Source organism: Tupaia chinensis, unplaced genomic scaffold (genome assembly GCF_000334495.1).
Source record: "Tupaia chinensis unplaced genomic scaffold, TupChi_1.0 Scaffold000185_1, whole genome shotgun sequence".
Lineage (NCBI taxonomy): Eukaryota > Metazoa > Chordata > Mammalia > Scandentia > Tupaiidae > Tupaia > Tupaia belangeri.
This window is the reverse complement of record NW_006159660.1, coordinates 189,749-203,168: the sequence shown is the minus strand read 5'-3', so window position 1 is coordinate 203,168 and position 13,420 is coordinate 189,749. Positions and strand designations below refer to the sequence as shown.

The window sequence follows — 13,420 nt, the reverse complement described above, 5'->3', positions numbered from 1 at the left end:
CAAGATGAAGGAGTGTACATGAGCCAAAAGGGAGATCTATACTTCGCAAACGTGGAAGAAAAAGACAGTCGGAATGATTACTGTTGTTTTGCAGCCTTTCCAAGATTAAGGACAATTGTACAGAAAATGCCAATGAAACTAACAGTTAATAGTTGTAAGTCCAAGTAATTTATCGTTCCATCATAAATGAGAAATGCAAATGTGTCTATAATTTCATTCTGGCTGAAGCCATTTAAAGCTGGGTTGATATTTTCCATCATTGTTTAGTTCAACTCTAGAGACTTCATCCAGATGAAAGAGACATCTGTGGCTGCACATCCACAGTCACTCTGTCTCTCACAGCCAGAAAATCAAATCTAAGTTCACGGTATAAATGTATTTCATTTGACGTCTGCAGGGTTTAGTCATTTTCAGTGGGTGATACACACAATTGAAAATCCAGGGTTTACTAAGCAAGTCTCAAGCATTGATTCACTGTGAGCTTAGATGAGCCAGCAGACTGAAAATGGGAGAAAATAACAAAGAGGCAAGATGAAAAGAATCAATATTGAAATTCTTACCATAACAAGTTATTTTGTCTTTCCCAAATTGGCAAAGTTATTTGGATTCCTCTTCTTCCCTGCTTGATTCTGCAGATGACAGTCTGGGTTCTCAAATGGGAAAAATAATTAGTGGGAGGAAGAACTTGTAAGATCCAAAGGGAAGATAAAATCCCCAGCAGTTCACTGACTGAATCATTCTGGCTGTGGTTAGTTGAAAGTTGGCATTACCATTTCATTGTCTACTTTGGTCCACAATTGTTTCATTGTTATATGTAGATACGCTATACCAACGCTTCACTAGAACATCATTTTAATAGCCTCTATTCTCTCTTCGAGAGCAATAACCTGGATCCTCTCTGCTTGGATCCATCTGCAGTAATTTAATATTAAGCTCATTGCAATATTTTGTATCTAAAACTCTACCCAAAAAGAAAATGTTCTGGTGAAGCATGGTTCTATCTCATTTTGTAATTTTTCTAAGAGAAAATTAAGACTTTTCATTCTTTATTGATACCAGCATCTACCATTATGTCTGTGGTTTTTTTCTTCCATTTTTTTTATTTCAGTAAAGCATGCTAATGACTCAAGTTCATCCACAGAAATTGATTCCAAGGGTAAGTTGAACATATGTAGAATGCTGGCATTTATTTTTACCTTAAGTAGCTCATTGTCATCTTAGAATTTGAATTATTCCATTAATACCTTCATGAGTTTATTAAAATACTAATACTCTTGTTAAGAAGAAAACCCCTTAGAGTTGAAGGTTCTTCTGCCCCCTTCTTCCCATAAATATATGCTCAGGGAGTGATCTTTATAATACCAAACTATATGAATGTCATGAAAAAAAGACTTATGATGGCTCAATTTTGGGTTTTTCATCTTTTCAATGAGTTTATTAGGTTATAAAAATGTATTTTTGGCTTTTTTTCCATTTACTATAGGTTTATTAGGATATAATCCTATATAAGTCAAGGAACATCTTTACATATATATTACATATAAAAGATATATGAATATGCATATATGCATATATGTACATATGCACTATTAAACAGGTGTGTATATGTACACACATACCTTTATGCAGACATATGTGTGTGTATGTATATGTAAATAGATACAGAGGTAGGTAATTAATGAAGTAACTGTTTTGAGTCTCCTATGTGCCTTATGGTATATAAGGTTAATAGCTACAAACAAAGGAAGGACAAAAAAATAATGGTCAAGAGACCTAGAAGAAGCTCTGAATTTAAGAAAGTTAAATTGGTGCTTTTCTTGTAAGAGGTCCTAAAATATTTCATATAAAGCTGTGCATCATGAGTCTCTGAGAAAGAACACAGTTTGGGGACCAGCAGTTGGTGTAATGGCTATGTCACTGAACTCCCACGTAGTCAACTGCAGTTTGAGTCCCAGACCTGGTGGCTTAAACTCAAGCAGGACACGTGTGCGTGCATGCCCAAGATCCTGAGAGGAGAATGGAGGAGAAGGGATCACAGCATGGCCATCTCCCCGGGGGGGTGATTTCTCGCTTTCTATCTATCTCTCTCTGTCTTTCTGATGCATGCATGCGCCCTATAGCAAAAAATAAAATAAAATAAAATAAAATAAAATAAAATAAAATAAACACCTCTCCCCCAAAAATAATAATAATAAAAAAGAACACAGTTTGTAGCATCTTCTAAATTCATTTGTCTATGGAATCGTTTTTGTTTTTTTTTCTCCGTAGACCAGTGTTTGTGTGCAATGGAAGATGCCAAGTAAACCCAAACTGTATAGTAGACTAGTTTCTATAATCAGAAGAATCATGTACATGAATGCAGCAGCAACTATTCTACATATCATGTGGGCCAGTGGCTTAACTTAGTATCTATAATAGTAGACTGGCAGCATCAATAGAGGTAGAACAGAGCTCCTTTTGGTATACCTTAGTGTTTTAGTGGACTGACTCATCCCTAGCATCATTTTCTTTGCAATCATATATACTGATAGATCTTCACAGCACTAAAGAAAAATTACTGCACATAGTATATGCTCAACACTGATTTTCAATAAATAAAGTTTTGTAAGGAAACATAAGACATGGCGTACACTGCTTCTTATGAATTTTATCCTTCTTCTTTTTTTGTTTTTTTGTTTTTTTTTCTGTTTTTGTTTTTGTTTGTTTTTGGAGAGGTATTTGCTATAGGGTATGTATGTTCACCAGAGAGTCAGAGACAGAAAGCAAGAAATCACCCCCTAGGGGGATGGCCATGCCACAATCCCTTCTCCTCCATTCTCCTTTGGGGATCTTGGGCATGCATGCACATGCGCCTGGTGTGAGTTTAAGCCACTGGGTCCAGGACTAGAACCACGGTTGACTACATGGGAGTCCAGCAACATAGCCATTATGCCAACTGCTGGTCCTATCTTAGCCCTCTTCTGATAGTAACATATCAGCTGTTGGTTTCTTTTCATTTTGCCAGAGGGCATGTATCCTAATCAGAGAAAACGAAAGAGAAAAAGAGAGAAAGGGACAGTGCACCCCTCATTGAGGCATGTCATGCTGCAATCCCTTCTCCTCTATTTTCCACCCTACCAGTTTTTGGAGCATGCATGCATACATGCTTATTAGCATGTTTTCCAAGCTTACTGCCTGGATTTGAACCAGTCAGCCAAGTGGGGTTCGGTACCCCCAACCACCAGGCCATGGTCCTTCCCCTAGAATGTCAGATGGTACAGTAATTCTCTTTCCATAGTGTGTCAGATCACATTAACATTGAATGTGAAAAACAAGTAAAATTTGCAGAGGAAATGGAAGTCTCCTACTAATTTGCCATCTATTTGAATAGTATATGTAAGAAAGTGAGAAATGTAATGTTTCAATCTGTAGGTAGTAATGATGTTTGCAAGTTATTTCCTAAAGTGTTATTTCCTTCTCTTTGAGGATCCAAAACTACAATTGGGGTTGCTTGCAAAGCTTGATATATCCATAGATGCCTAGTGTCTATCCCAGGCTTCCTCAATCAGGACTTCTGGGTGCAGGGTTCAGAAAGCTGTGTTTTTAACAAAATCTTATCGGATACTTAGACATATTAAATTAAGCAAAGCACAGAACCATTGAACATGACCAGGTATTATTAAATGCAGAATATAAAATTGCATACTGCAATTAACATAAATTATTTATCTCAAATTGTGTTTGAACTTCTGACATAGAGAATTTAGTATAAATCAGTCTTTCTAGATATAGCACCTTTCTAAATATAGCACCTTGGTGCTATATTTAGTTAATATATTTGAAAGACAACCCCCACTTGATGTTAAGAGAGGTTTATTGAAATAGAAACTTATTGAAATGCTTATGTATACCTACATACACTCGTATGAATACATACATACATAGGTACATAGGAGAGATCTTCAAAACTTTCATGGAAAATGCACATTATGAAAGAATGATGCATGGATTTCAAAATAGTTTGGCCTCAAAATAAACTTTGTACTTAAATTCTATTTCCCCACAAACTTTTAAAAGATCCCCTTGTGCGTTTTGGAAAAGAACCTAGTGCCAGAGAATTGTAACTGCCTTAGTGTGAAAAACTCTGACTTTTCTTTTCTATTTGGTAGCAAACTCAATCAAGCAAAGGAAACCCAGACTGCTGTTACCTCCCACAGAGAGTGGCCGAGAGTCTTCCATCACCATCCTCAAAGGGAACACCCTGCTGCTAGAGTGTTTTGCAGAAGGCCTGTGAGTAACCTAACTCCCTCTCTTTTTCTATGCAGTTTTGTAAAGAATAAGACATCAATTAAGAATGTGCTAGCATACACATTTTTTGTTTATTATTATTTTAAGCAAATTCCATTACTTTCTTTTTGGAGGAAATAATTTGAACTTCACTCTAAGGACTTCAGGCTGTGACTGTGATTGACTTACAATTAGCCCATTTGCGATAATTGTGAATTGAAAGGACAAAAACAGCATTCTCCTTTGCTCAGGCAGGAAGGGATGCTATTCCTGGAGCATGAGGTAGTAACCCCAGGTTTTTCTCTCTCTGCTCACTCCTCTTTGCTGTACTGCTAGCTCTGCTCTCTTCTCAGGTTCCAGAAAATTCTATTTATCGGTATTTTACCCTCCTGCCTTTCACACACAAGCCGTCCAGACCATGTAAGCTAAGAGCACTTCATATCAAAACCTTAACTGAACTCTCTTCATACCTGAAAAGGCAGTGCACTTTTCCAAATTCTCCAAGAACATCCCAAGGGACCTGACTTGGTCGCCTTTTAAAATAATTACATTGATTGGCTAACTACTAGAAGTTCATGTAAAACAGGGTCAGTCTTACTGAATACTTGGTCATACGAGGTTGCCTGTTTCAACCACTATCCCTTCAAACTTAATGGCCTTCCCTACCATTAGGAATGTCATGGGAAAATGCATCTTGTCTTCCCAGCACCTGAGTTCATTCATTTGGAATATACTCGGTTTGTAAGCCAAGGGCTTTTGGGAGTCTCGTTAGTAGTCTGGGATTTAAAAATTTAAAAATATCTATTCATAATTCAGGATACATCCAGAATGACTAGTTTTAAACTAGATTTTAAAGCAAATGATCAGATTTTAATGATTTTACAACCCCTAAGCCTTGTGGTTTCTTTTCCCATCCAGAAAAAAATATACAGGTTATTTATCCTCCTCAAATTTCCAGCATATATAGGTGTGGATTGGCTGGACATACCTTGACCTGGGTGCTCTTTAGAAAGTTTGGTCTCTGTATTGCTTTAGAAAATGAAAGCCCCATGTTCAGTTTGAGTCATAATGATAACCACTTGCTCTGTTGATCTTGTTCATATGTGTTTAGAGTGGTAAAAATTAAATTCCTTCAGGGTTCATCACTATTCTGGGTTGACTCTTTGGGCAAGATAAACATTTCCATAACTGGCTGTTCTTATTTCCCACAAATGACATCATTTACCTCTTGAGTTGGCTGGAGACGGCACCAATTGTCTTCATGATAATAGAAATGCTCACATGTGCTTTTTAGAAAATAAAGTGTTATAAGGCAATATATAAAAAGAAGTGGACTTAAGTATGTGACTTCCTTGGGACTTGAAGGTCCCCAATGCCTGATCAAAAATTTTTTTACCTGAAGTAATTTCTTATTTGCATGAGGATTGCAATGCGCAATCCTATCTGATTCTACCTCTTTTCAGGTAAAGGTGATACATTATATGAGTATCTTGGGCATTTTTTTGTTTCTTAGAGTATCTTAAACTTTTTTTTTCAAAGAAGGTTTGAAACTGTAGAGCTTTTACAGAAACAAAAATAATTGTAGCTAAAGACATCATGCTATTATTATATTAATCACAGTGTTTTCCACCTAAGATACAGTAGCTCAATTTTATGCTCACCATATTTTATGGCTGTTACTATTCTCTCTCGCAAATTCAGTATGTGAAGCCCAGAGAATTTAATTCACTTCTACAAACTCTGTGTAAGGTGGAGCTACATCTTGTGAGTCCCCAGAACCCTAAACCACCTCTTACTTACTTACGTTAAGAGGAAAAAAATAAATAAATAAACAGAGAAAGGCTAGCGTTGCCTTTGGATATGAATAAGGTACATATCATAGTTATTTCAATGAATGTTTTGTAATAATGAAACTCCACAATAATAATTAAAACAAAATATTTTAAAGAGATACTCATGTTTAATGCCCTTATTTTTTAAAAAAGAATTATTTAATTTAAAATTTATTATTGTTTCTAAAATCTGCTATAGGACAAGAGAGACAGAGAGAGACAGAGAGAGAAAAATCAAGCATCCCGGTCCATGGTTGGCCATGCGGGAGTCTAGAGCCTTAATCGCCAGGCCACCTGCTGGCCCCATTCCCCTTGCATTTTATAGATTCTGTAAATAAGGTGAAAATTGGGGCAAATTAAAATGGTATTTTGACTATTTTGAGAAGGCTCGTGCCAGCAGGTGGCATGGAGTTTAAGGTGCTAGGTCTCACATAGCTGACCGTGCAGTTTGAGTCCCAGATTCCATGGCTTGAAAATCATGCCAGACAGATAGGTCTTCTGAGAGGAGACTAAAGGGCAGCAGATTGCAGCGTGGCTCCCAACCCTGAGGAGTGACTTCTCACTTGTTCTCTCTCTTCCCCTCTAATTCTCTCTGGCAGGTGCTTGTGCCCTATAACAAAGCTAAAGAAAAAAAAATTAAAAAGGGTGTTTATTTCCCAGGAGTGCAGACAGTGAGTCCCACTTTCAGTGAAAAGAACACATTTCTGTTCCAATTCACACTTACACCCAATGCAACGACAGTAGACGCATTTGCTCTGCTCAAATTGTTTTCTCTGTTCACATTAAATAACATTTCTCTGAGTTTACACTGGATATTATTCTATTTGAAGTTTTACATTAGAAGCAAGAAAGACAAGAATTAAAGTTGGCCAAATAAGTACCTGAACCCAAACTGGAGATTATAAAATAGTGTAAGTTTTTGCAAAGATAGGTACTGAGTAATGTTTTCCCTCAAAACATCATTGATCAAATGCTGTTAGTAAATATTTCTTAAACTGAAAAAAAAAAAAACTTGGCAAGAATATAGTTGGAAATTCTTGTCGTGATATTGATCTGTGCCTAGATTAATTATGTCTCGTGTTCACCTGATTATTGATAATCATTTTATTCTTTCAAATAACAGATATTAGAGGATTAGTTTTCAAGGACGGAGGAAAAACAAAGATCTTGTAGAAAGTGTGATGCTTGCGTTATTGAAGCATGGGCTCATGAAAAACTTCTGTTTAGAAGGAACCGAGGTCTAGAGCAGCCTATAATTTGGCAAATTGCCATTTTGACAGATGGAGTGAAAAGCAAGCAGTTAGGAGACGTGGGTTATGCACCCTGCTGGGTGGTGTGCTCAGGAAGCCAACAGCTAATACACCGTCCCAGTTGCCCGTGTGAGCATCATTGCTGCTTCTTATACACGTGTGCCATGTGCTCTCAGCCTGCCTTCTCATAAAATAAACATGGTAAATAGTCCAGATCTGTTAAGTGGTTACATTCTTTTCTTTTAATTTAATTTTATTTAATATTATTTTGTTATTTATTAATTTGCTATAGATATGTGTGCTCACCAGAGAGAGAAAGAGTGAGAAAGCAAGCCACCTGGTCTGGGACTTGAACCATAGATGGCCATGTGGGGGTCCAGCACCTTAACCCCCATGTTGCTTGCTGGCCCACTGGTTAAATTCTTAAGCTTTGAAGGTGAGGAAAAGAATAGATGGGTAAAGATGAAAGAATCTTCATCCTTACCTCTAATTGTTTTAATAATAACTGGATTATCATTATTTTTTAAAATATTTAATTTTATTTATTATTATTATTGTTACTATTATTAGTTTGGCCAGAGAGAGACACACAGAAAGAGACAAGGAAAGTGAGAAAGCAAGCCACCAGGTCTAGGACTTGAACCACAGTCAGCCATGTGGGAGTCCAGCATCTTAACCACTATACTACCTGCTGGTCCTAAAACTAAATTATTTTAACCATTGCCTATCAATATAAAAATTAAAGATAAGTGGTACAAACAATTTGAGGTAATTGTTCAATTATTAGCCAATACCTAATGGATAGTTACTCTTGGGTTGTTGGCAAAGTCATGACACATTTTTGCATAGAAAACATAAAGGGACCATCAAATGGTGTAATGGTTATGTTGCTGGACTCCCACGTAGTCAACTGTGCTTTGAGTCCTGGACCTGGCAGCTTAAACCTCACTATGGGTGTCTGTGTGTTGGTGCTCCAAATCCCGAGACTAGAATAGAGGAGAAGGGATTGCTGTGTGATCATTGCCTCTGGGGGGTGATTTATTGCTTTCTGTCTCTCAGTTTCTCTCTCTGTCTCTCTGGTGAGTACACACGCCCTATAGCAAAAAAACCTATAAAAACAAACAAACAAAGAAATACTCATCATGATTTTTCCAATAACTCAATAGTTAGTAACAAATGACTATAAGCATATACTCTAAGAATACACAGTTAGGAAGGATATAAATTGAAAATCACAATTATAATAGAACAAACAGATAAAAAGAACTGGTAAGTTCTACTGTGTCATTTATTACTTCAGTGACCTTTAGCAAATTAATGTGTTGGAGTTTAGACTCCTTACTGGTAAAATGATGATAATAATGCCGACACTTAAAGCATACTCTTTCACTTACAGGTCTTAAGAATAAAAAGTATGGATAGGAAGAAAAAGCAGCATCGATAAAATTAGCAAAATTAAGTTTCTTTCACCCATTTATATAGTCCAACCAGAGAGCAGAAAAAGGAATCATCTATGCTTTCCAAATTATTTTACAATCAAATGAGTTATAGAAGGTACCATTTAAGTACTTGTTTGTTTTTCATGAGAAGGGATTTTTCTTACACCCAGCTGCCCTAATTCCCCACTCCTGTTTGCTTCCCTAGTAGGATAAAGAAAAGTTATCATGTTGATGTGTGACAAGTTATTCCTTTGGAATTTGCTTTGTTTCTGCTTTGTTTCTGTTTTTGTTTTGATTGGGGAAGTAAATCTTTAAAAAGTCCTAAGCAAGGGAGCGTTGGCTTATTTCTTCTTTCCTCTAATGCCCACCAGGGTGAGCGGGCTGGCTGCACAGCAATGTCCCTGCTGCAGCCTTCAGCTTACCCTGGAATGCGCTGGTGCTGGGGCTAGCCAACACACTTGGCTCTCAGCCTGAGCCACCTCCAATATCAGGGGGTATCACAGCCTTCCTCTGCTGACTATTGGGTCTAATTTTATTGTTTTTTAAACTTACACAGGGAAAAGGGCTGTTGTCTCTGGCCCCCTCAAACCATCCACTGGGAGATTTTCAGTCTTGAAAAATATCTTCTCATACTATTTGTATGAACTTGAATTATTCATGTTTCATCTGGCCTCATCTATGTAGCATTTGCATGTAGTTTACCCCTTTAATAGAAGATTTCTGAGGAAATCAGTTATTGCAGAAATTTGCAATGAAAGAGACTTATTCCAGCCCCGCTGTTCACCGTCAGTGGCAGTGGGCAGGTATGTGCATTGGCAAGGATGGTATAATTTGGTGAAATGCTGTGCTCATGCATAAAGAATGCTGGGGCCAGCAGGTGGTGTGGTGGTCATGAACACTGGACTCCCACATGGCCAACCTCGGTTTCAGTCCCGGACCTGGCAACTTGCTTGCTCTCTCTCTCTCTCTCTCTCTCTCTCTCATTCTGTTAAATTATGGTCAAATTTAAAAAGAAATAAAAGTTAAATAAAAATACTTCTTGGGAACCAGTAGTTAGCGTAATGGCTATGTTGTTGGACTCCCACGTAGTCGAACACAGTTTTCGTCCTAGACCCTGGTGACTTAAAACTCACGCCGGGCGCGTGTGCATGTGTGCCCAAGATCCTGAGAGGAAAATGGAGGAGAAGGGATTGCGGTGTGACCATCCCCCCTGGGGAGTGATTTCTCCCTTTCTGTCTCTTTGTCTCTCTCTGTCTGTCTGGCAAGTACATGCGCCCTATAGCGAAAACCTCTCCAAAAAAAATTAAAAAATACTTCTTTTAAAAAAAGAATGTCTTTATTAAAAAAAAAAAAAAGAATGTGTCCTGGTTTTTTTTTATATATATATCACTATCTAGTTCCTAAACATGTTTATTGATTGTATTTTTTTTTTTTTGCAGACCAACTCCACAGGTTGACTGGAACAAAATGGGCGGTGCCTTACCAAAAGAAAGAGAAACAGAAAAAAATGATGGCAATATACTGAAGATAGAGAATGTCTCCTACCAGGACAAAGGAAATTATCGCTGCACAGCCAGCAATTTCTTGGGCACAGCCACTCATGATTTTCATGTTACAGTAGAAGGTATGTTCCAAATGTTTAGTTTTTCACTTAAAAAAAAATGAATTTAGGAGCTAGTAGGTGGTGAACTCCCACAGGACAGATTGTGGTTTGAGTCCCAAACCTGGTGACTTGAGAGTCACGCCAGCATTTTTGTGTGTGTGCCCAAAATCTCAAGAGGAGAATGGAGGAGAAGGAATTGCGGTGTCGCCATCTCCCTTGGGGGGTGATTTCTGGCTTTTTGTCTCTCTTTATGTCTCCAGTGCACACACACAACCTATAGCAAAAATCTCTCTTAAAAAAATGTGAATTTGTCTCTAAGGCATATATATTAAAAGATGGTCAGCAGTTTCAACTTCCAAATGTAACACTGGCACTAAATTATACTGCACTGCATTTACCCCCCAAAACCACAAAGAAGGGACAAATGACAAGAAAAGATCTCATGTCAGGTATTAAACAGAGACGACTTCCACAATTTGCTGAAATAGCCATGAAGCCCCGTCTCCTGTCTCATCATATGGTAGGAAATGACTTGTATTGGGTCATCAGAAAGTCATGACATATTTTTCTATGTTTTTCTATGCAAAAATAAGTCACGACTTTTTCAACAGTTCAATAATATACATATGGTCCAATGATATACGTGTGATGCATATTACAGCATGAAACAGGTAACGATTACAGTGGAAGACAGCATTGCAGTGTTCCTGGAAGAAAGCTTAGATTTCGCTTCCTAATCCTGTCATTAACTTGCTGTGCCCTTAGTCATTCATCTCACCTTTCAGTATTTTAGTTTCCTCGCCAAGTAAACGAGGGAGTCAGACACATTGTTTTCTTTTATGTTCAGATGATATTCAATGTGTTATTTATGGGGAAAAAATAGACCATATGCTATCAATATTCCCCATCAAAAAGTACATAAAACACATTGTATTCAAATCATATTCTCTCTGCAAATCTAAGCTTTTTAATCCATCAAGATTTTACTATTGTTTGTTGTATTTATAGACTTAAGAAGGAAATGATGATATCACTTTTTAAAATAAATTTATTAGTAGTAGTAGTATTACTACTAGGTTTTTGCCATAGGGCACTTGTGCTTGTCAGAGAGACAAAGACAGACAGTGAGAGAGAAAGTGCAAAATCACCCCACAGGGGGATGGCCACGCTGCAATCCCCTTTTCTCCTTTTTCCTCCCAGGATTTTGGGCATGCATGTACACATGCTTGGCATGAGTTTCAATACTCTGGGTGTAGGACTTGAGCCATTGTTGACCACATGGGAGTCCAGTGCATTTAACCACCATGTCACCTGCTGGCCCAACCATCACTTATTAAAAGGGGACCATCTTACCATACAGATATTAAGGCTGTGTCTGCCTGGCAGAAGTAAATATTATCTCACTCTCCTGTGATTTTAGTTGATGTAGACGTCTATGTTTGGGTCTGATCACACTGACATAGAGGCCTTAATCTGTGGTTTAATTGACAATATTGATGAAATTAATGGAATGATTACTGCATTTGTACTTATTTAGTACTGTGTAGGCTTAGGTCTTAAAAAAAAAACCTCTCTTCCAGGCTACCACTTAGTGCTAGTGCTCTAGGGCTCCCATTAATATTCCAATAAAGTTCACCTCTTCAAGCTTCAATTTGCACAAGGAACACCTAAGTAATGGCCTATTGTTTTAATTAATGAAAAAAAAAAAGGACTCAGACAGATACAAATTCTACTCACAAGTAAATGTTAAGAAAATTGACTTAGTCGTGCCCTTGTTTGGGTTAACACTGTGTTTCCAAGCCTTCTCCACAGTGTGTGTTAAGGTAAGAAGACAGAAAGCTAGAGATGAGACTTTCGTTTATTTTTGGTTTGGCAAAAGCCCAAGCTATATAGGAGAGAGCCCAATATTATACATTACCATCTGCCAACAGTGATATATATTTCTCTAACATTATTCACCAAAAAATGCAGAGAGGAAGAGATTGAAAGATTTATTTTACCTGTATATTTTTAGTCATCTTTTGATGCACTGCATCAGTTGGTTTCCTTGTTCAACAAGGTTATTTTTTTGCCCCCCCCCCATTCCCTCTCTAGCACACACATGCATACCCACAAACCAGACATGTCTAATTGTTAGCTGCTCCTACTCCAAGTTGCTGACTATTAGAAATCCTTCCAGATGGCTGGAACATTGCTACGGTAGCTGAATATTTTAACAATCTGGCCATGATTTTCTAGACTATAAGACCAAAGCTTTCAAAAGAATTGCAAGGGTTGCAAAAAAAAAAAATCAAAGATATGGAATTAATTATGCAATTTAAAATGTTGACTATAGGACTCCAAAGGAATATAGGTTTCCTGAATAAATTGTTCCCACTATTCATAAAACAGCTATTAGCGCTGTTGAGATATAAACGATGTTTTCTTGAGGAACATTTCATCCTTTCCCCTTAGTAAAGAAACTACTAAATGTACATGTTGTATGTTTTAGGAGTTTCTCATTAAACATGAACGTGAAAAGCAGGTTGAGCTCCAGAGGCCTTTTTTTCTGAAGTGTGAAAGCAGTAAATATAACCTTCATTCATCATCTGGATGGATGGGTTTACTTTTATTCAATTTTCTTCTGCCTTCCTGCACCCTCTTCTTTCTCTCTCTCTCTCTTTTTTTTTTTTGTCTCTTATTTAGAAACCCAAATTAAATAACAATAATTAGCCACATGGGAAAAGAGCAATGTTATTGTGTACTTTGAAAATTGAGTCAAGTCTGAAAACACCCCTTGTGCTCAATTAAAAGCATGGCTCATATTTTATTTTCTCTATATATAATAGTTCTCTCTATATAATAGTTCTTCCTTATTACCACACACAAATGTGAGTTTATAAATTAAACTGCAACATCCTAAACACGAAATTAAGCTACATTTAAAATCCTGTAATATGTATAAGCAAAACCAGAATGTCTTGACTAGGAACAACGATACTTTCTATGTATCCATGATATGAATAAATGCACATTCAATAAAAAGATATC

General features: G+C 37.2%; 1 protein-coding gene across 1 annotated transcript in view; it reads left to right on the top strand.

Moving 5' to 3' along the window:
- CHL1 (cell adhesion molecule L1 like) overlaps window positions 1–13,420 on the top strand; it is a 250,099-nt gene that overhangs the window by 179,634 nt on the left and 57,045 nt on the right. Inside the window, 4 exon segments of the mRNA XM_014587141.2 lie at window positions 1–154; window positions 1,109–1,156; window positions 4,149–4,269; window positions 10,227–10,411. The exon segment at window positions 1–154 is cut by the window's left edge and continues 5 nt beyond it. Of these exon segments, the coding sequence (XP_014442627.1) occupies window positions 1–154; window positions 1,109–1,156; window positions 4,149–4,269; window positions 10,227–10,411 (508 nt within the window).